General features: G+C 39.5%; 1 protein-coding gene across 1 annotated transcript; it reads left to right on the top strand.

The window, feature by feature from the left end:
* The first annotated feature begins 621 nt into the window (after window positions 1-621).
* LOC118928567 (disintegrin and metalloproteinase domain-containing protein 18-like) lies at window positions 622-23,152 on the top strand. The gene is made up of 4 exons (XM_057505200.1): window positions 622-1,776; window positions 4,901-4,996; window positions 8,091-8,289; window positions 22,861-23,152. The coding sequence occupies exons 1-4, from the start codon at window positions 1,576-1,578 to the stop codon at window positions 23,001-23,003; spliced, it is 639 nt and encodes a 212-aa protein (XP_057361183.1). The 5' UTR covers window positions 622-1,575; the 3' UTR covers window positions 23,004-23,152.
* Window positions 23,153-23,511: the final 359 nt, after the last annotated feature.

Genomic DNA, 23,511 nt, shown 5'->3' with positions numbered 1-23,511 from the left:
AGTATTCTCTCATAATTCTTTGTATTTATGTGATGTCTGTAGTGATTTTTCCTTTCTCATTTCTAATTCTGTTTATGTGTGTAGACTCTCTATTTTTCTTGGTAAGTCTGGCTAGGGGGTTATCTATTTTGTTTATTTTCTTGAAGAACCAGCTCCTGCTTTCATTGATTCCTTCTATTGTTTTATTCTTCTCAATTTTATTTATTTATTTATGCTCTAATCTTTATTATGTCTCTCCTTTTACTGACTTTAGGCCTTGCTTGTTCTTCTTTTTCTAGTTTTGTTAATTGTGCGTTTAAACTGTTCATATGGGATTGTCCTTCTTTCCTGAAGTAGGTCTGTATTGCAATATACTTCCCTCTTAGCATGGCCTTCACTGCTTCCCACAGATTTTGTGGTGTTGAATCATTGTTGTCATTTATCTCCATATATTTCTTGATCTCTGTTTTTATTTGGTCATTGATCCATTGGTTATTAGGAGCATGTTGTGAAGCCTCCACGTGTTAGTGAGATTTTTCATTTTCTTTACTTAATTTATTTCTGGTTTCATTCCTTTGTGGTCTGAGAAGCTGGTTGGTACAATTTCAATCTTTTTGAATTTACTGAGGCTCTTTATGTGGCCTGCTATATGATCTATTCTTGAAAATGTTCCATGTGCACTTGAGAAGAATGTGTATCCTGCTGCTTTTGGGTGGAGTGTTCTCTAGATGTCTGTTATGTCCACCTGTTCTAATATGTTTTTCAGTGACTCTGTCTCCTTACTTAATTTCTGTCTGGTTGTTCTGTCCTTTGGAGTGAGTGGTGTGTTAAAGTCTCCTAGAATGAATGCATTGCATTCTATTTCCCCTTTTAATTCTGTTAGTATTTATTTCACATATGTAGGTGCTCTTGTGTTGGGTGCATAGATATTTATAATGGTTATATCCTCTTGTTGGATGGACCCCTTTATCATTATGTAATGTTCTTTTTTGCTTCTTGTGACTTTCTTTAATTTGAAGTCTATTTTGTCTGATACAAGTACTGCAACCCCTGAATTTTTCTCCCTATTAGTTGCATGATATATCTTTTTCCATCCCTTCACTTTTAGTCTGTGTATGTGTTTGTGTTTGAAGTGAGTCTCTTATAGGCAGCATGTAGATGGGTCTTGTTTTTAATCCATTCAGTGACTGTATGTCTTTTGATTGGTGCATTCAGACCATTTACATTTAGGGTGGTTATTGATAGATATGTACTTATTTCCATTGCAGGCTTTAGATTTGTGGGTACCAAAGGTTCAAGGGTAATTCCCTTACTATTTAACAGTCTAATTTAGCTCACTTAGTATGCTATTACAAACATAAAGTTTTTTTTACCCTCCATTTTCTTCCTCCTCCACTTCTATGTATTTATTTAAAAAGAATATTAAATATTAACATAATGTTAAAGATTAGCAATGATAAATGAAAATTTAACCATGGCTGACTTCACCTCTGCTAAAGTACAAGGGTTTCATTTGAGCCATCTTAAAATTCATGCTGTTACATGTGGAGCATTATTTAGATGTGGTTTTATTTGCCTGATTGATTTACCTGAGGAATGTTATTTTATTTTAGGGGATCCAGTGGTATAAAGATTTTTAGTAACTGTAGCATGCATGACTATAGATATTTTATTTTAAACCTTGAGGCTAAATGTCTTCAGAACTTACCAAAGTTGCAACCATCATATCAAAATCAATCAGTGTGTTATAATGGGATTCTGGAATGTGACAAAGAATGTGACTGTGGCAGTGAAGCAGTGAGTAATATACAGACTGAAATATGAGCAGAATTTCTTGTGTTTTCAGTAAGTTGTTGTCATGGTATATACGGAATGATATGCAGCTATGTCCTCCACATAGAACTTAGATATGAAAATGAGGATGAGATATGTCAGTTACTTTCCCACCCCTCTTCAGTAGAGAAGACAAATGAATCATGAAAACTTGGTTTGCACACACTCTTCCCGATTATGCCAGCAGAGAGATTTTTGACTATATAGGCTTAACGAATGCCTTTTTTTCCACTTCTTTCCTAACTCAGATGCCCTCAGTGTCTGTTTTCTCTATAGACTTCTCTGGAATTTCATTGTCTTGTGGTTGCAAGAATGTCAAAACATTATAATGCGTGTTTCTTAATCATTTCCAAACATTTTTGCATTTCTGTTTCAAGATGTGTGAAATTTGTCCTATTTGCTCACTTCTAAATATAGATAGATATGCAGTCACCACAGGTCCATCAACTAAAAGTTCAATGCATACTATTCTCAGCAGATAGGAACAACATTTAGTGTATTAAACATCATTATTGTATAATATTTAACAATTGCCCTCTATTTAAATAAAAGTTTCTTCATAATTACTCCCCCAGCAGTTACATGAATTTCTTATCCACCTACAGAAACAGCTGGCCACCACTTGTTTACATAAAATTAAACCCTTACAAGTTCTCTTAATCATCCACCATTCCCCAAAGTAAAGAATGTGTGTGTGCATGCCTCTGTATATATGTATATAGGTTTTCCAATTATCTCAGACCTTCCACTGTCATCTTGCAGTTCATCTACCCTTAAATATGGTGCCAATTACCTGCCAAAAAATCCAGTTATTTTTCAAGAAGGATAGAATAAAACAATGTAATCTGGGACAAGGTCTGCGCATTGTGAGATTCCACAGCTCCAGGCAGACCAGCTCACGGCAGATACTGTCAGTGCCCCACCAGTTCCTCCTAGGCACTGACTGTCCCTGCAGAATGCTTTTGCTCTTAAGTATCCGGCCTCCCTGTTGGCTTCTTCTGCCCATGGTAACATGCTCAGCCACAGGTAGGATGAGCTTAACATGCTCAGGACTTACGCACTTGTGATCAACATCTGTGATCATGATGGATGAAGAAGAAAAGCAAAGTCACTCTAATTATGTCTAACAGGGAAACCTTGAAAATTGTCCAAGTCACAAACACTCTCCTGTCCTGGCTAACAGGAGTAATTCCTGATTCTTTAGTGGTTTCAATGTCAGCATTGGAATAGTCTTTCTTCTTCAAGAGAAGAATCCAGTAATAGATGTACCCCTGTTTTCTGATAGTCTCTAGGCTAGCAAAGTCCAGATTCCTTAAACCTTTCCCCAAATCACCTAACATGAGCCCATATCCTATAATTATACCTTCTTATGAGGTGTCCAGTTATCATGGTGTGTATTCTCCTTTTGCTAAAACTAGCAATAAATCCAATTTGTTCAGCTTATAGATGTGTTCTAGATGGTCCTTAGGAAAATGACATTGACACCTATATCTTCATAAATATACCCCATTTGACACAAATACAGCTCTTTTTATGCACCCTCCCACACACATGCAGGTGTGTGTATTTATTTGTTCCTGTATTCACAAATGTAATAACTAGTAATAAATATTTGAACAATTATTCCACAAAATATAGAGAGATACATTTCAGAAAAAAATTAATCTAAAGTTTTTAAAAAACAAAATATCAGAAGAAAGCATTGATAATATTTTATAATCTTGGCATAATGGAAGTCTTGGTAAGGAGACAAAAAACCCAATGTGCATAAAGAGAACATTGCAAATTATCCCAAATGGCAGGCACCATTAAAAAGTCAAACAATAGACTGCAAAGAAATGTTATAAACATATAAAAGGGAGAAAGGATAACTGGATAATATATAAAAGCTGTTCCTACTATTTAGTGGGGAAAAAGAATGTATTTAATTCACAAATAAAATTGTACAAAATTCAAATTCATGCTCAGACTCACTAATAAGCAGAGTAATAATGACAATGTACAGTGAGGCACCGTCTCCTCATTAGCTTGTTATAAGTTAAGCTGATAGGTTGGAATCAGTATGGATGACCACAGTTGGCAGAGCGTCCTCGTTTACTGCTCATATACATACGTACACTCATGTAACGGTACTGAGCTTTGGAACAGGAACACTGAAATATACCAAGTGATTACCCCTGAAAAATCTGGGCAATATGTGTTTATCCAACACTAAGGCCATCCTACTTATGGCTGAGCATCCTACTTATGGCTGAGAAATATCCAACATATTTCTTCTTATGAAATAACTATAGCTTTTACTCTAAACTTTCTATATTCTAGGATGGGAATATTTATAAATACATATTGATTCACATAAACACATGAAAAAGCAGAAACAAACAAATGGAAAATTAAAGAAGAATCCTGCCTTCATTCTAACTGGCAAGATCTTTGAAACTAGATTTTTGAGTAAATGGGAAATGTTTGATTAAAAAAAAGAATATAAAAATATTAAAGAATTACATCACTACAATGTATTTACATGGAAACAATATTTGGTTTGTTGACATTATTTATCACCTAATTTGAATAATAGTTGACTGTCATTTACCTTGTAAAACTTATATGTACTGACATATCTTTTTCTGTTCATTTCCATTATAGTGAAATGATTACTGTCCTACATGTATTTTTATTATATTGCCTAACTCTAACCCTAGTCACAAAGGCAAACTTTAGTAAACAAATCGCTAAAAAGAAATTGGGGAGAGTTTTCTCTTGGGAATTCATACTTTTCCTCCCAAGATTTTGTTCTTGCTATTAATTACCAAATATTTCAGGTAATAAATTATTACCTGACATATATAACAAAAATATTAATTACCAAATATTTCAGGTAATTTAATGATGTACTGATATTTTAGATGTTTTTAGTTCTTGCACATGCTTTTGGATAGTATTGAAATAGTGAAATAGTAAAGCTTCATTGAATATAACTAGAATGTATAATTGAAAAGTTGAATACAAGCGAGGATTTAAAAAGTTGATTCAGAAACAGCTGTTAAGTGGTTGAACTAGAATGGTATTTCTTCTTATGAAATTTTAGGAATGTCTATTTAAGGAGTGCTGTGATTACAAAACATGTAAACTGAAAGGCTCAGAAAAATGTGGTTCTGGACCATGCTGTACCTCAAGCTGTGAGGTAGGTTTCTGAAATTTAGAAAAGGGGTTTGAACTGTCGTAATAAAAGGTTATATTAATTGAATTAATGTGGAGTCAGTAAAAAGAATATAGAAATAATGGAAGGGACCAAAAAAGTGAGCACAAACATGACCACAGGTGGATAGGAAAGCAACTATGAAATAAGAAGGCATCTTATATTGGTACTGATCACTCTACTGTGTTGAAACCATAGCTTACCGTCTTCTAAATTATCAGATAAAGTGCTGGATAAACATACACATTACTATATCAAGATATATCAACTCTCGAGGAAATTGTGAAGTCAAATAAATGGTGTATGACCAATTGTGGACAAAAAATTCTAACACGAATAGCAGACAAAATGTGTAGCAGACTAAACATGTCAGATATAGAATATGCAAAGAATTCTCACACACTGATAAGTAAAAGACAAATCACACACACACAGTAAAAGACAAATCACACACACACACACACACACACACACACACACACACACACAAACATAGGCCAAGGGAGCCCCCAGATATTTTCAGCAATGAAAATAGAATTATTCAATGAATACACTGATTGTCTGCAGTATTAAAACAAACATAAATAAAAATAATAATTCAATATCCTAAAGCAGTCATCCAAGTGGCAATTTTAAACACAGTATCAGATATTGGCCAAGGAGTGGGGATGGAGATCATGCTTGGACAGTGTTGTGGAATTTTGAATTACTATAATCCCTCTGGTGAACAATATTTGCGTATCTCTGAGCAGAGTATAAATTATCAAGTTAATTGATTATCACCAGTTCTCTCATGTATATACCTTAGAAACATGCACATGTATGGAAAATTCAGTAAAGAATATTAATTATAGAATTCTTTGTAAAAGCAAATCATAAAGGCAAACAATATTTATTGGTATTGGATGGCACATAAATGTACATTGTATAAGAGGTATTTAACAAATGCAGGCTAAACATACATATACTAATATAACATTATCTTCAAGATAATTTGGGATAAGAAAGCAAGTGGCATAATACAAAGATTTCATAATTCCAGTACTGGTATATTATATATGCATAAATACTCCCTATATTCTTTTTGCCCAATTCTTCAATGACTTATAATTTATTATAGTAAAATTATTTCAATGAACACTTTTGAATATTATGGCAAGCATATTCAGTCTTATAACTTAACACCACAATCAAGGGACAGGCAGTCTCACCACTACTCCCCCAGAAATGCCCCTGTTCCCCACTGCAGGCAGTCCACACTTCCACCCATAGGCCCTGGCAACCACAGGTCTGTCTCCTGCATCTGTAATTTTGCTTTTGCAAAATGTAATATAAACTGAATCACTATATGGGTAAACATTATAATTAGGCATCTTAGCATAATGCATTTGAGATTCACTCATGTGGTGGTGTTTCTTACTTTTTTCTTTTTGTGTTGCTGAATAGTATTGCATGCATGCACCACAGTGTGTTAATCCTTCCCCCAGCTGAGGAACACCCAGGTTTTCAGTTTTTGGGGATGTAGATACAGCCGCTATAAAGAGTCTTCATAAGCAAATTTTGTATGAACATAGTTTTATTTCACTTAAATATCTATAAGGGAGATTGCTGGGTCATGCTGTAAATGTATATTGAATTTCATAGGACACTGAAAATCTATTTTTCAAAGTGGCCAACCTATTTTGAGTATCTGTAGCATTGATGAGACATGCAGTTGCTCTGCAAACTAAATGTAAACTCTAAAACCATACAACATACGGTTTCATTTTATGTTTGCTACTGGTGTATTGTTTATACTTTAAAACTCATTTTACTGGTTGTTTCAAGTTTACAATTCTTTGATTAATCAGTCTGATTTCATATAATACATCACTTCATGGGTAGTGAATTAATCTCAGAACACTCCCATATACTAGAAACACGAAATATACTGTTACTATTTTTGCTTTATATAGTCTTTTATCTTCTAGAGCCAGTAAAATAAGGAAAGTAAAGAAACTTTATTATTAACATCATTTATTCCATTTCCAGCTCTCTTTTTCCTTTTGTAGATTTCTGTTTACTGTCATATCGCTTGTGCCTAAAGACCTCCCTTTACTCTTTCCTGTAATTTAGGTCTACTGAAAATGAATTCTCTCAATTATTATTGGCCTAGGAAAGTCTTTATCTCTCATACATTTTTGAAATATGGATTTCCCAGGTATGGCATTCTAGCTTGGAAGTTCCTTTTTATCTTGTCATTTTGAAGATGCCACTTCATTCCTTACCCATCTTTGTCTCATCTGTGAAGTGCTAATTCAGTCAGACTGGATTGTAGAATGTCTCTGAGTATATGAGAACATATATAGTGGGTCAGCATTTGGACCTGTGAATTTCACTGTGGAAGGCAATAAATGACTGATTGAATCAACAGGCCATAATATTTGACAGCTGCTCTACTCTTTACCTGAGCTATGCAAGAAGGCCCTTCTGCTCCCAGATAACAGTAAATATGATGATGATGGTCATAACCTATTTCATACATTGATTCCATGTGTCATTCTAAGCACTTTTTAAATATTAATTCCATTTAATACTAACAATCCTCTGACAGAATGATTATTATCTCAAGTTTACAAATGAAGAAACTGCAAAACAGATTCTGTACCTCAGCCACACAAATAAGCTAGTAAAAATCCAAGCAAGGGATTTTCAGGCTGTTTGGCTCCTGGGTCTCTCCAAGAACAAAAAGACAGAGGCAATGTTCCTCCAGTTTTGAGGGACAGGTGTGTTTAAACTAATCTGTCCCCCTCCAAAAGCCGGTAGAGTTGGATGGCCTCCTCCTGAGAGGAGAACACAAAGCAGTTGCAAATCCTCTGTGGGAAAGGATCCTTTCATATCTCTGAGAGAGTTACTTTTCTTCAGGATGCATAATGAACACTGTACCTGATTTTTCCTTCAAAAAACTCAGAGCCGTGGGAACTCTGGGATTCCCTCAAGTATCCACGATCAGGCGTATTTTATTTGAAAATTCTCTTGAGTAGGTAACTGAGGGTGGTCATTCGCAGGACATGATTTTCTTTCTCTTTTTCCCTCGTAGATATCAGTGGCGGGCACTCCATGCAGAAAGAGTGTTGATCAAGAGTGTGATTTCACAGAGTACTGCAATGGGACCTCCAGTACTTGCGTCCCGGACACCTACACGCTCAATGGCCAGCTGTGCAGGTCGGAGACCGCGTTCTGCTATGACGGACGGTGCCAAACTGCTGATAAACAGTGTGCCCAGATATTTGGAAAAGGTACTGCTCTAGCTCATATGTTTCTTTTACCTTAAACTGGGACCCTCCAGAGGATATACTACTTATCACACCTCTAGAAGTGGAGGAACCTGAAGCACAAGGTCAAGAAAGATTAAATTTCAATTAAAGAAGGTTTATTTTTGTAGGAGTGTTTGAGATTTTCCAGAATGGTCTTGCACATTCCTTTTCTCATGGTTTGGTCTGGTTTCCGGTCATTAGCTACCTAGGCAGAAATCCATAGGATGGCTCATGATTTACAGAGAGATTGGAATGGCAAGTCAGTAGCTTCTGAAATTTTCCTTAGACTCCTTTTATGTTCATGGTCTACTTTTAATTTCAAAGGTTCAGAGTGAATTTCGTTCAAGTATAATTATATTTCATCGCTGAAGAACTGCTAGAGTAACAGTAGTCATAGGTCACTGATGACAATTCATTTTATATTTTGCTTTTTTTTTTGGTAGATAATTATTTCTTATTGAAGGGTAGTTGACACACAGTATTACATTACATTAGTTTCAGGTGTACAATATAGTGATTCAACATTTATATACATGACAATTCTACGTACCAGCTATCACCATACCAAGCTGTTACAATATCTTGTCTATATTCATTACATCCCGGTTACTTACTATTTTACCATTGGAAGTGTGTACTTTTTTTTTGTTTGTTTGTGAGGGCATCTCTCATATTTATTGATCAAATGGTTGTTAACAACAATAAAATTCTGTATAGGGGAGTCAATGCTCAATGCACTATCATTAATCCACCCCAAGCCTAATTTTCATCAGTCTCCAATCTTCTCAGGCATAACAAACAAGTTTTTACATGTAGAACAAATTCTTACATAATGAATAAGTTACATAGTGAACAGTACAAGGGCAGCCATCACAGAAACCTTCGGTTTTGCTGATGCATTATGAACTATAAACAGTCAGTTCAAATATGAATACTCATTTGATTTTTATACTTAATTTATATGTGGATACCACATTTCTCTCTTTATTATTATTATTTTTAATAAAATGCTGAGGTGGTAGGTAGATACAAGATAAAGGTAGAAAACATAGTTTAGTGTTGTAAGAGAGCAAATGTAGATGATCAGGTGTGTGCCTGTAGACTATGTGTTAATCCAAGCTACACAAGGGCAATAAAACATCCACGGATGCAGAAGTTTTCTCTCAGAACAGGGGGGATGAGGTTCTATGCCTCACCTCTGTTGATCCCCAATTTCTCACCTGAAGACCCCCCTGCGACTGTGCCTGTCTTAGGTTGTTCCTCCCTTGAGGAATCTTACCCGTCTCTGGCTAACCAGTCATCTTCCGGGGCCATACAGGGAAATGTAAAGTTGGTAAGTGAGAGAGAAGCCTTATTGTTTGAAATGGTTAGCTTTTTATTTCTTTGCATATTTATGCCCTGTAGCTTCTATGCCCAGCATTTGTCTTGAGGTATCTTTACCACTTGGAGGAATTATGATACTCGGTAAATTTGATATGAGGCACGAATTCTATTTAAAGGTTGTAATTAGGAAGGAAGAAGAAAAGCTATAGAAGTAGCAGGCGGCAGAAAACATGGGAAGATTGATTATTTCTTTGACATATCTTCTTGTAGAGTAACTTCAGCATGTATAGGTTTTAAGCTACTACTTAAATTGCGCACACACATTAATATAATAGGAGTATAGTTACATAACCAAAGCATACCTGTAATTACCAGCCATCTCCAGTGAAACCAAGAAAACCAGTTAGGCACCTTAGGCATTTGTGAAAACTTATCTATGATATGGTCGATATTGTCCAACTGAACTTGAACAGTCTGAGAGAAATCAGACAAATTAAAACAACCCATTCATGGGGAATGTTCACATCCCTTATGTTCTTTTAACAGTAAATAGTCTGTAGTTGTAAGACTTTGGAGCGCTACAATTTGCACTTCTCCTAATTCTTGATTGAGTTCCAAGAGTAAAGATCCAGTCAAATTTGTTGTTTTACTGTATGCACAGGCCAGCTTAGATATCTCCTTCCTCATTCCCATGGCAAGTCCAGGAACTGGTGGGGTGAGTGCATCTACAGCTGTAGCAGTGCGTGGATCTTTGCTGGGGTTTTTTGATGATCATCTTCTGGCATGAGTCTTCCCGAGAGTGCTGATGTTGGAAGTTCTTTTTCATATCGTATCTTAGTTCATTTTCGGGATAGCCCAATTAGGCTTTGATCCTCTGTATAAACACAAACAGACCCTTTGCCTACAATTTTATATGCCCTTGTGTAGAACTCATTGGAGGTTACCACACAGGAACTGCCGTTTTTTTTTTTTTTGGTATCACTAATCTACACTTACATGATGAATATTATGTTTACTAGGCTCTCCCCTATACCAGGTCCCCCCTATAAACCCCTTTACAGTCACTGTCCATCAGCTTAGCAAAATGTTGTAGAATCCCTACTTGCCTTCTCTGTGTTGTACAGCCCTCCCCTTTCTCCAACCACCCCCATGCATGCTAATCTTAATACCCCCCTACTTCTCCCCCCCCTTATCCCTCCCTACCCACCCATCCTCCCCAGTCCCTTTCCCTTTGGTACCTGTTAGTCCATTCTTGAGTTCTGTGATTCTGCTGCTGTTTTGTTCCTTCAGTTTTTCCTTTGTTCTTATATTCCACAGATAAGTGAAATCATTTGGCATTTCTCTTTCTCTACATGGCTTGTTTCACTGAGCATAATACCCTCCAGCTCAATCCATGTTGCTGCAAATGGTTGGATTTGCCCTTTTCTTATGGCTGAGTAGTATTCCATTGTGTATATGTGCCACATATTCTTTATCCATTCATCTATCGATTGACATTTACGTTGCTTCCAATTCTTGGCTATTGTAAATAGTGCTGCGATAAACATAGGGGTGCACTGATCTTTCTCATACTTGATTGCTGCATTCTTAGGGTAAATTCCTAGGAGTGCAATTCCTGGGTCAAACGGTAGGTCTGTTTTGAGCATTTTGATGTACCTCCATACTGCTTTCCACAATGGTTGAACTAATTTACATTCCCACCAGCAGTGTAGGAGGGTTCCCCTTTCTCCACAGCCTCGCCAACATTTGTTGTTGTTTGTCTTTTGGATGGCAGCCATCCTTACTGGTGTGAGGTGATACCTCATTGTAGTTTTAATTTGCATTTCTCTGATAATTAGCGAAGTGGAGCATCTTTTCATGTGTCTGTTGGCCATCTGTATTTCTGTTTTGAAGAACTGTCTGTTCAGTTCCTCTGCCCATTTTTTAATTGGGTTATTTGTTTTTTGTTTGTTGAGGCGTGTGAGCTCTTTATATATTCTGGACGTCAAGCCTTTATCGGATGTGTCATTTTCAAATATATTCTCCCATACTGTAGGGTTCCTTTTTGTTCTATTGATGGTGTCTTTTGCCGTACAGAAGCTTTTCAGCTTAATATAGTCCCACTTATTCATTTTTGCTGTTGTTTTCCTTGCCCGGGGAGATATGTTCAAGAAAAGGTCACTCATGTTTATGTCTAAGAGGTTTTTGCCTATGTTTTCTTCCAAGAGTTTAATGGTTTCATGACTTACATTCAGGTCTTTGATCCCTTTTGAGTTTACTTTTGTAAATGGGGTTAGACAATGGTCCAGTTTCATTCTCCTACATGTAGCTGTCCAGTTTTGCCAGCACCATCTGTTGAAGAGACTGTCATTTCGCCATTGTATGTCCATGGCTCCTTTATCAAATATTAATTGACCATATATGTCTGGGTTAACGTCTGGATTCTCTAGTCTGTTCCATTGGTCTGTGGCTCTGCTCTTGTGCCAGTACCAAATTGTCTTGATTACTATGGCTTTATAGTAGAGCTTGAAGTTGGGGAGTGAGATGCCCCCTACTTTATTCTTCTTTCTCAGGATTGCTTTGGCTATTCGGGGTCTTTGTTGTTTTCATATGAATTTTTGAATTATTTGTTCCAGTTCATTAAAGAATGTTGCTGGTAGTTTCATAGGGATTGCATCAAATCTGTATATTGCTTTGGGCAGGATGGCCATTTTGACGATATTAATTCTTCCTAGCCACGAGCATGGGATGAGTTTCCATCTGTTAGTGTCCCCTTTAATTTCTCTTAAGAGTGACTTGTAGTTTTCAGAGTATAAGTCTTTCACTTCTTTGGTTAGGTTTCTTCCTAGGTATTTTATTTTTTTTGATGCAATTGTGAATGGAGTTGTTTTCCTGATTTCTCTTTCTGTTGGTTCATTGTTAGTATATAGGAAAGCCACAGATTTCTGTGTGTTGATTTTGTATCCTGCAACATTGCTGTATTCCGATATCAGTTCTAGTAGTTTTGGGGTGGAGTCTTTAGGGTTTTTTATGTACAGTATCATGTCATCTGCAAATAGTGACAGTTTAACTTCTTCTTTACCAATCTGGATTCCTTGTATTTCTTTGTTTTGCCTGATTGCCGTGGCTAGGACCTCCAGTACTATGTTAAATAACAGTGGAGAGAGTGGGCATCCCTGTCTAGTTCCCAATCTCAGAGGAAATGCTTTCAGCTTCTCGCTGTTCAATATAATGTTGGCTGTCGGTTTATCATAGATGGCCTTTACTATGTTGAGGTACTTACCCTCTATTCCTATTTTGCTGAGAGTTTTTATCATGAATAGATGTTGAACTTTGTCAAATGCTTTTTCAGCATCTATGGAGATGATCATGTGGTTTTTGTCTTTCTTTTTGTTGATGTGGTGGATGATGTTGATGGACTTTCGAATGTTGTACCATCCTTGCATCCCTGGGATGAATCCCACTTGGTCATGGTGTATGATCCTTTTGATGTATTTTTGAATTCAGTTTGCTAATATTTTGTTGAGTATTTTTGCATCTACGTTCATCAGGGATATTGGTCTGTAGTTTTCTTTTTTGGTGGGGTCTTTGCCTGGTTTTGGTATTAGGGTGATGGTAGCTTCATAGAATGAGTTTGGGAGTATCCCCTCCTCCTCTATTTTTTGGAAAACTTTAAGGAGAATGGGTATTATGTCTTCCCTGTATGTCTGATAAAATTCCGAGGTAAATCCATCTGGCCCGGGGGTTTTGTTCTTTGGTAGTTTTTTGATTACGTCTTCAATTTCGTTGCTGGTAATTGGTCTGTTTAGATTTTCTGTTTCTTCCTGGGTCAATCTTGGAAGGTTATATTTTTCTAGGAAGTTGTCCATTTCTCCTAGGTTTCCCAGCTTGTTAGCATATAGGTTTTCATAGTATTCTCCAATAATTCTTTGCATTTCCGTGGGGTCCGTCGTGATTTTTCCTTTCTCGTTTCTGATACTGTTGATTTGTGTTGACTCTCTTTTCTTCTTAATAAGTCTGGCTAGAGGCTTATCTATTTTGTTTATTTTCTCGAAGAACCAGCTCTTGGTTTCATTGATTTTTGCTATTGTTTTATTCTTCTCAATTTTATTTATTTCTTCTCTGATCTTTATTATGTCCCTCCTTCTGCTGACCTTAGGCCTCATCTGTTCTTCTTTTTCCAATTTCGATAATTGTGACATTAGACCATTCATTTGGGATTGCTCTTCCTTTTTTAAATATGCTTGGATTGCTATATACTTTCCTCTTAAGACTGCTTTTGCTGTGTCCCACAGAAGTTGGGGCTTAGTGTTGTTGTTGTCATTTGTTTCCATATATTGCTGGATCTCCATTTTGATTTGGTCATTGATCCATTGATTATTTAGGAGCGTGTTGTTAAGCCTCCATGTGTTTGTGAGCCTCTTTGCTTTCTTTGTACAGTTTATTTCTAGTTTTATGCCTTTGTGGTCTGAAAAGTTGGTTGGTAGGATTTCAATCTTTTGGAATTTTCTGAGGCTCTTTTTGTGGCCTAGTATGTGGTCTATTCTGGAGAATGTTCCATGTGCACTTGAGAAGAATGCATATCCTGTTGCTTTTGGATGTAGAGTTCTATAGATGTCTATTAGGTCCATCTGCTCTACTGTGTTGTTCAGTGCTTCCGTGTCCTTACTTATTTTCTGCCCGGTGGATCTATCCTTTGGGGTGAGTGGTGTGTTGAAGTCTCCTAGAATGAATGCATTGCAGTCTATTTCTCCCTTTAGTTCTGTTAGTATTTGTTTCACATATGCTGGTGCTCCTGTGTTGGGTGCATATATATTTAGAATGGTTATATCCTCTTGTTTGACTGAGCCCTTTATCATTACGTAGTGTCCTTCTTTATCTCTTGTTACTTTCTTTGTTTTGAAGTCTATTTTGTCTGATATTAGTACTGCAACCCCTGCTTTCTTCTCACTGTTGTTCGCTTGAAATATGTTTTTCCATCCCTTGACTTTTAGTCTGTACATGTCTTTGGGTTTGAGGTGAGTTTCTTGTAAGCAGCATATAGATGGGTCTTGCTTTTTTATCCATTCTATTACTCTGTGTCTTTTGATTGGTGCATTCAGCCCATTAACATTTAGGGTGACTATTGAAAGATATGTACTTATTGCCATTGCGGGCTTTAAATTCGTGGTTACCAAAGGTTCAAGGTTAGCCTCTTTAGTATCTTACTGCCTAACTTAGCTCTCTTATTGAGCTCTTATATACACTGTCTGGAGATTCTTTTCTTCTCTCCCTTCTTATTCCTCCTCCTCAATTCTTCATATGTTGGGTGTTTTGTGCTGTGCTCTTTCTAGGAGTGCTCCCATCTAGAGCAGTCCCTGTAAAATGTTTTGTAGAGGTGGTTTGTGGGAAGCAAATTCCCTCAGCTTTTGTTTGTCTGGGAGTTGTTTAATCCCACCGTCATATTTGAATGATAGTCGTGCTGGATACAGTATCCTTGGTTCAAGGCCCTTCTGTTTCATTGTATTAAATATATCATGCCATTCTCTTCTGGCCTCTAGGGTTTCTGTCGAGAAGTCTGATGTTAGTCTGATGGGTTTCCTTTATAGGTGACCTTTTTCTCTCTAGCTGCCTTTAAAACTCTTTCCTTGTCCTTGATCTTTGCCATTTTAATTATTATGTGTCTTGGTGTTGTCCTCCTTGGATCCTTTCTGTTGGGGGTTCTGTGTATTTCCGTGGTCTGTTCGATTATTTCCTCCCCCAGTTTGGGGAAGTTTTCAGCAATTATTTCTTCTAAGATACTTTCCATCTCTTTTCCTCTCTCTTCTTCTTCTGGAACCCCTATAATACGGATATTGTTCCTTTTGCATTGGTCACACGGTTCTCTTAATATTGTTTCATTCCTGGAGATCCTTTTGTCTCTCTCTATGTCAGCTTCTATGCGTTCCTGTTCTCTGGTTTCAATTCCATCAATGGCCTCTTGCATCCCATCCATTCTGCTTATAAACCCTTCCAGAGTTTGTTTCATTTCTGTGATCTCCTTTCTGGCATCGGTGATCTCCTTCCGGACTTCATCCCATTTCTCTTGCGTATTTCTCTGCATCTCTGTCAGCATGTTTATGATTTTTATTTTGAATTCTTTGTCAGCAAGACTGGATAGGTCTGTCTCCTTCTCTGGTGTTGTCTCTGTGGTCTTTGTCTGCCTGTAGCTTTGCCTTTTCATGGTGATAGGAATAGTTTGCAGTGCTGGGACGAGTGATGGCTGGAAGAACTTCCTTTCTTGTTGGTTTGTGGCCCTCCTCTCCTGGGAGAACAGCGACCTCTAGTGGCTTGTGCTGAGTAGCTGCGTGCAGACAGGGTTTCTGCTTCCTGCCCGGCTGCTATGGAGTTTATCTCCGCAGTTGCTGTGGGCGTGGCCTGGCTCAGGCAGCTGCTCCAAAATGGTGGAGTCGCGTTGGAGGGGGAGCTGCTGGGAGGCTATTTATATCCGTGAGGGGCCTCCCTGCTCCCTGCAGCCCAGGGGTTAGGGTGCCCAGAGATCCCCGGATTCCCTACCTCTGGATTAAGTGTCCCGCCCTGCCCCTTTAAGACTTCCAAAAAGTACCCGCCAAAACAAAACAACGACCACAAAAAAAAAAAAGAAAAAGAAAATTTTTAGTTAAAAAAAAAAAAATTTTTTTTTAAATAAAAAAAAAAAAAGGTGGCAGCTCGTTTTTCTTTATTCTCCGGCGCAAGCCTCAGGCATCTGCTCGCCGGTCTTGCTGCCCTGTTTCCCTAGTATTGGGGTCCCTATCCCTTTAAGACTTCCAAAAAGCGCTCGCCAAAACAAAACAGCAAAAAAAAAAAAAAAAAAAAAATGGTCGCTCGCTTTTCTGGTGTCCTCCGGCGCCCGGCCTCCAGTGCCTGCTCACTGTTCTTGCTGCCCTGTTTTCCTGGTATCCAGGGCTCCCTGCGCACCCACTGTGTCTGCACTCTGGTCCGGATGGCTGGGGCTGGGTGTTCGGCAGTCCTGGGCTCCGTCTCCCTCCCGCTCTGCCTATTCTTCTCCTGCCGGGAGTTGGGGGGATGGGCGCTCGGCTCCCGCCAGGCCGGGGCTTGTATCTTACCCCCTTCGCGAGGCGCTGGGTTCTCTCAGGTGCGGATGTGGTCTGGATATTGTCCTGTGTCCTCTGGTCTTTATTCTAGGAAGGGTTGTCTTTGTTATATTTTCATAGATATATGTGGTTTTGGGAGGAGATTTCCACTGCTCTACTCATGCTGCCATCTTCCGCCCATCTCATATTTTGCTTTTTAAACAGGTTTTGAGAGTACTTCAACTAAGACTCAAGCAGATATGCTTGCCTTGAGGCAGTAATTATTCACAATACCCCAATATGATTTTGTATTTTTAGAAATTAAGTTAAATTTGAATAAATCAAAATCACCCAGGGAAATGCCCTCACAGTCATCCCCTCATTGAGCAAAGTAAATGTATACCATCAAGTTTCAGTGATCTGCCCAGAAGTAACATAAATACAGTTCGTACCAAAGGACGTGGTATGTGGTCCATACCTCCTAATCACTCAAAAGTTGTCTTTAGGATCCCGTTGCAGATCAGGCGCCTTCACCACCATGCAGTGGCCGCAGAGCCCTGGCCATCTGAGCCACAGGCGCCGCCCCTTCTGGGCGCTGTGGCTCCAGGACGCCCCTTTTCACTTGCTGTTTTCCTTCAGGGCTTACTTTCATTTGAAGATCTACGATCAGGCATATTTTCAGGAGCCTCTAAGACACGCTCCTTTTTAAGATTAAGTAAAACTTTTAACCACAATTGAGTTACTTGACATTTGACGTCTTTCCGAGTTCTAATAAGAACATGTCTAGCTCAGACTTGACCATTCGTGTATTTCCTCTTATAATATATACTCTAGTGTCCCCACAAAACTGAGCCAAATGGGTCAACAGTTTGATCTTCTGATTCAGTTCATTCATTCCCCTTTTATTCATTTATTCAGCTCCCATCTGTAGGAGGCATTTCTTCTTATTTTTATGTTACTAAAAACTAGAAGGCAAACGTCTGCTCGTAAGGTTGTCTACTATATGAGACCTGTGAATGAACAGTTGCTTATATTTTGCATTATTTCTTTAAGTAAATTTAAACTTTTAAAGCAACTGTAGATGTTTAACCAGATTGGTCTTATTTTCCCATGAAAAATGTATTTACTGAGTATGTGCATAGAGATGACAGTATTCAATAAGGCATAGACACGTGGTTATTAGACTCATGGAGCACGTGATCAGGAGACAAAGACAGCAAGTACATAGACACAAAAGAAGCAGGAGGCCTCGCACTGGGCTAAGTGCAGCTAATGAAAAGATAATAGGATGCAGAAAGGAAAATGAGGTGTAGTGGACAAGAACAATACTGCCTGCTGCCATCAGACAGTGTCGAGCTACCAGCTTGCTCTTGCAGAATCTGTCTCAACTGCACAGACGCACCTTACCCAAGGGCCCCCACTTCCCCTGCAGCACACGTCCAGTTATGCGGTCATATTAATGAAGGTAGAATATAAAGGCCTGGGCAGGTGGTCCGATAGGCACCTGTCAGGCATGTATTCTGGCGGGCTATTCATGCCACCCGTGGGCCTGCATCTCACTTGCCATCTCCGCTCCGTCCCGCTTCCTCCCTCTCACTTCCAGATGTTCGGATCACTAATAAATGGCTCGCATGTTGTATTTCACCTAGATGCTGGCTTTGGAGACTCTAACCACTAACAGCTGGTACTCACAGTGCTGTGAGGAAAAAGCCTATGAGATAAAATTTCAAAAGTAAATCACTTGCTGCTAGGCCATCAGTGAGCACCCCAGCACTGGTGGAATTTGAGAATACAGTCACTGAGTGACCTGAGATGGTGTACCCGTGAAGGAGCATGCATTAGCCAGTACTGCTGGGGTGTAGGCGGGAAATAGCACTGTACAGAAAATGGCATGGGATGGCTATTACTCAGCAACACTGAAATCTAGGAAAACGTAACAGAAAGGTGTGCATTTGAAATCAAAGTGTGAGCTGGAAGGCTTTTCCTGTAAAGGTATAAAGAGGCTCCCATCTCTTAAAATCAGAGGTTAGAAAAAGTTGATGGAACTCCAGTGAAGGTTCAATTCTCAATCAAGCCTGTTTGGCCAGGGTTAGGTTCTGGTGGGAAAAAGAATGGGACCTGCATTTGGGATGGGAACAGATGAAAAATTAGCCCCCCATATTTTGAGCCTCCACACTTCTCTGAAATTCCTGAATCTGTAGAATGATACAGCCCTGTTCCTTCACACCGCCGCCGTTCCCTAGTAAGAATGGCGAAAGTATCTTCTCCTTGCTTAAAGATAATGCAGAAGCCTGTCACTCACAGCACAGACTACATCCCTATTCGATCTTGCCCCTACCCACCCTGGCCGCTAGCTGAAAACAGAGGGAAGGCAGAGCAGCAGGGAGCCGGGCTGTGCTGGAACTTACCCGGGAGTACGGGAACTACTCCCCAACGTAGTGCAGGTCCTACACAGCCGTTCCTACCAGTATCAAGGGAGGGCACAGGGGCCTGGATTCTGCGCGTGCTCAGTCATAAGACTGGACAGGGGAACATTAAGAGTGGATAGGAGAGAGTTTGTTGATTTGGGAGCACTCTCCCAAGATATGGGATTTAACATCCTGGCAAGGATCCTAGAAGATAGCAAACATTTCCATTAGGATTATTTCCCGAAGCATGGAAAAAGCACAATGGCTCACTCGAAGTTTAAGTGGCAGAATTGTTACAGTGGAGGAAAGGATTAAAAGGCTCGAAGAAGTGGAGATGCTCAACTGCATATACTGTATATGTTTGGCCAAATAATTAGGCCCAACAGGAAGGCCCAAGGCATAGGGAATGAGCTGCTCTGAGGAAGGCCAGAGTCACTAGACATTTCTACAGTGGCTTTCTCTGTCGGCCAGGGCTGATGATAGGAGATGCTATTAAAGAAGCAGGCTCATTGAGAGCAATGGGCTTGATAAGATCTTGAAAAATCCAGGCCAGATAGCAGTGCCTGACTGCCAGAAACCAGATGGATAAAATTATTGTAAGTAATACAGATAGAGTAGCAGACATGGGAAGCTGATCTATACACAGTCAGGGACATGGTTAGTAGAATAGGACTTCTATTCTGTTGTGTTCTTTGGGCAGTCAGCAAGGGTATTACCCAGTTTGTGCTATCAAAAGAAATAAAAAATGGGTGACTATTAAACTGAGGAGAGTTACCTTAATGAATGGCATAATCCCATGTCCAATTCTGAATCTAAGCCAATTTTCAGAAACAAAACTCATTGACTTAAAGCAGGGTTAAGGGTCCAGAAGGAAAATACCACACCTTGGCAAATGTACATGTGAACAATTCCTCTAAAACATCCCCAGATGGACATGAAACCATTTAATCGGGTATCTGTTCACTGGGGAAATATCTAAGCATTTTGAAAACTGGTGGACAGAGTCTGAATTGATGTGACTACCTGGAAATCCAGGGAATGAATATAGTCCTTCCCAAGTTTTAGTTTACAATTTGTCCACTAGATCCAAGTCCACTGGTAGTCATTTCTCAGTCCCAGAGGGCATCCTTGGGGCTGGCCCATCAGTGGTTTATGCAGTACCATTACTAGGTCCTTGTCCTGTGTGGTGAGGCCATGGACAACGTGTCTATAACTGTCGGGGGTTTCCAAATACTGGTGCTCTCCTCAAAGGGTGGTTGGCTGTGTAACATCTACATGTAGTTAGTCTGATCCCTGCGGAAGCCAGATGGTCCCCAGAAGATAATAGTAATCTACTGCAAATGCAGCCAAGTGGTAGGTTAAGTAATTGCATCCCCTGAGGTCTCTCTGCTCGAGCAGATGAGCGTGGCCTCAGATATATGGTAGGAGTGTAGCCATTGGTTTGGCAAATATAGTCTTTTCTATTCCTATTTGAAAAAAGAAAACTAGAAACAGTTTGCATTCACGTGGAAGGGATGATGCCATTAATTTCCAGTTTTGCTTCAGAGCTATGTTTACGCTCCTTCCCCCAGGCATCATGTAGCTGAAGAGATGTAGACATCCCAGAAAATATCACATTGATCCACTCCATTAGTGATTTTGTACTTATCCAGCTAAATAAGCGAAGCATAGGTAGAATGGTGGGGGTCTAAGTAAACACATGTGTTGCAAAAGGCAGGAAATAGACCCTCAAAATGCTCAGGAACCTGTCACATCAGTAAAATTTCTAGGAGTCTGGTGGTCAGAGGCATGACCTGATACCCCATAGAAAGTTAAAAATTCACTATATGCACCTTGCGTCTCATATGACAAAGAAGGGTCACCCAGGTGGGCCTTGGGTCCCAGAGGCAGCAGACTCCCCATGGAGGAGGACTGCTCAGCTCCATTTACCAGGTGGCATGAAACGCGGCTGACGTTGAGTGACGTGAAGAGCAGGAAAGGGCTCTGCAGCACGTCTAAGCTGCCAGGCGAGCATCCCTGAATTTTGAATCATAAAACTTCACTGATCCAATAATATTAGAGGCGTAGGTTGTGAGGGGAAAAATGCCATGTGGGGCTTGTACTGGGCTTCTTTGGGAGAGTGACAGTGAAGTTCCCTGGGGTTCTAGACCGAGGCTGTGCACTCTGAACCAGAGAATGATACCACTTTGACAAAAAAACTGGGCACACTATTGCTTCGTGGAGACAGCGAAGCTGACTTTCATACACCAAGTGACCATGTGTTCAGGATTGTGCGTCATAAACTTAGTTATGTCAGAGCCACTGAGTTAGATGAGTAGATAGACGGGAGTCACTCATTCATCTGGATTCATGCACAAGCAAAGAGGGCGCAGAAGAGCAACCCATGAGCGGGAAGTCCAGAACTGTACATCTCTCTCCGCCTTTCCCCTTGGCTTCTCCGTCGGTTCATACCGGTGGACACATGGGGCCTCAGTATGACCAGCTGGCAGAGGAGGAACAAGCCTCGGCTCTTGCTGTAGATGTGTCGGCTCACTAAATCGGTTGTGGGCTGAAAAAGGACAGTAGCCATAGCATAGCCTCACTCGGGGGGATGCCTGGTCCACCATTTCCTCTGGAAGGAGACAAGGTCAGAAGTTAGGTCACAGATGGCCTCACGGACAATGAATGAGGGCCCAGCTGGTCAGCGGGGCGCCTGGACATGGGACCCTGGGAAGGCTAGAGCCCGGAGTTCTGTGACGGAGCTGTGTGAATAGACACGTAGGAATGAACGGGAGATGTGAAGACCTCGTTCCACCAGGTTAGCAGCCCCCAAAGAGCGCCCACCACGGGAAAGGCAGAAAACCACCCAAGGGACACAATGACTCAGGTGATTCATGTCGGCCAGCCCCGTCACCGTCCGCCCTGGCGCCTGGAGGGTGGACACATTTCTGGGCTTTGTCTTTTTTTATTATTGCTATTACTTCTTCTGAGATAACTGCATCTTCTCTGAGGTGAGCTCCTCTCTGCCTGGGCACTCGCCCCGTCTGTTCCAGTGCAGCCGTCAAGACACATTTTGGTTCCTTGCCTCTTCGCTTAAGGCAACAAGTCCCTGAAGGACATTATCTCCTTTTAAATGACTGAGAAAATGGTTTCTCCAAATGTTTCATCTTCACAAAGCATGTATTCCTCTCCTTTCAGCCTCTGACGATAGTTTTCTTCACACTTACTGCCAGGCTTCAGTTACAGCGCCACATAATTTAGGTATGGTTTGTAATAGAACTCTATTCAAGGTACCAGTTCCTGTGTTTAAGGAAATGGAAATAACTTTAAAATTCTGAGGCTCACATGTCCACTGCAGCTATTCTGCTCCCCCACACTGCCTTCGCTGTGACTCCAGACTCGCAGCTAAGCCTGTGCTTGCAATACCGCTTATCCCTCATCAGAGAAAAAGAGTATGTCGCTCGTTGTACTAGTCCTGAAGGTTTCCACCCATAAATGACAAGCGTCAATTTTCTCATTCCATTAAGCAGAGCAAGTTACAATGTCTGTCTTAATCTCCACTGGACTAGGAAGTATGCTTCTCACTAGGAGGGGTAGGAAATTGTTTTCAACAATAATATGATTTACTGCAATAGATACAATCCTTTTCTGTTTTCTTTTCAGTAAGCCAACTGTTAACCTTCTACTTGCATTGATGGCACACACAGGGAGAAAATGATCAAGTTCATGATTTTTCTGTTTATGCAATAAGAGTTTTTATTAGCTTTTTATAGACAAAAATTTTAATTTGGACTACCTGTTTGCATTTTAAGGTGCTCAAGGAGCTCCGTTTGCCTATTTTGAAGAAGTTAATTCTCTGCGTGATAGTTCCAGAAAGTGCAGTTTTAAAAATTCACAACCATTGCCTTGCAAACAGAAGTATGTATATAAAAGTAATTGTTTCATTGAGTCATAAAAATTACTGTTTCTTGTCAAGAGACAAGATAGAAATGGACAGTAAATCTTATACCAGGAGAATAGTTTCATTTAACATTTTCCATCTATTTTCCTTCTATGCAATTCAGTTTCCTTTTTCCTCAGTATTGTTCTAATAATGAGACTAGACTAAAGTTTATTACCTAAATAATGAGACTAGACTAAAGTTTATTAGACTAGTGTTTATTACCAGAGAGAGGAAGTGCGCATAAACTGCCAAAAATCAGAAATTTGTGCTCTATATGGAAATTTTAAATTGAGGTTTTTTATTAAGTTGATTGATAATGATGCTAAAGCAAGTGCTTTGAATTTTTAAGACATAGGACTGATGAAACAGAGTTTTATTTTGTTTTTGTTCTTGTTTATTTCCAAAACACTGTATGTAAAACAGTACCTATGGATAGCTAACCTTGGAGTACTAGAACCTGTTTTTCTATCAACTATGTAGAATAAAGGGATTATGGCAGGGACCATGGGCATAATCAGAA

The sequence above is a fragment of the Manis pentadactyla genome, chromosome 7 (genome assembly GCF_030020395.1).
Source record: "Manis pentadactyla isolate mManPen7 chromosome 7, mManPen7.hap1, whole genome shotgun sequence".
NCBI classification, from domain to species: domain Eukaryota; kingdom Metazoa; phylum Chordata; class Mammalia; order Pholidota; family Manidae; genus Manis; species Manis pentadactyla.
This window is presented reverse-complemented; position numbering and strand designations above follow the sequence as displayed.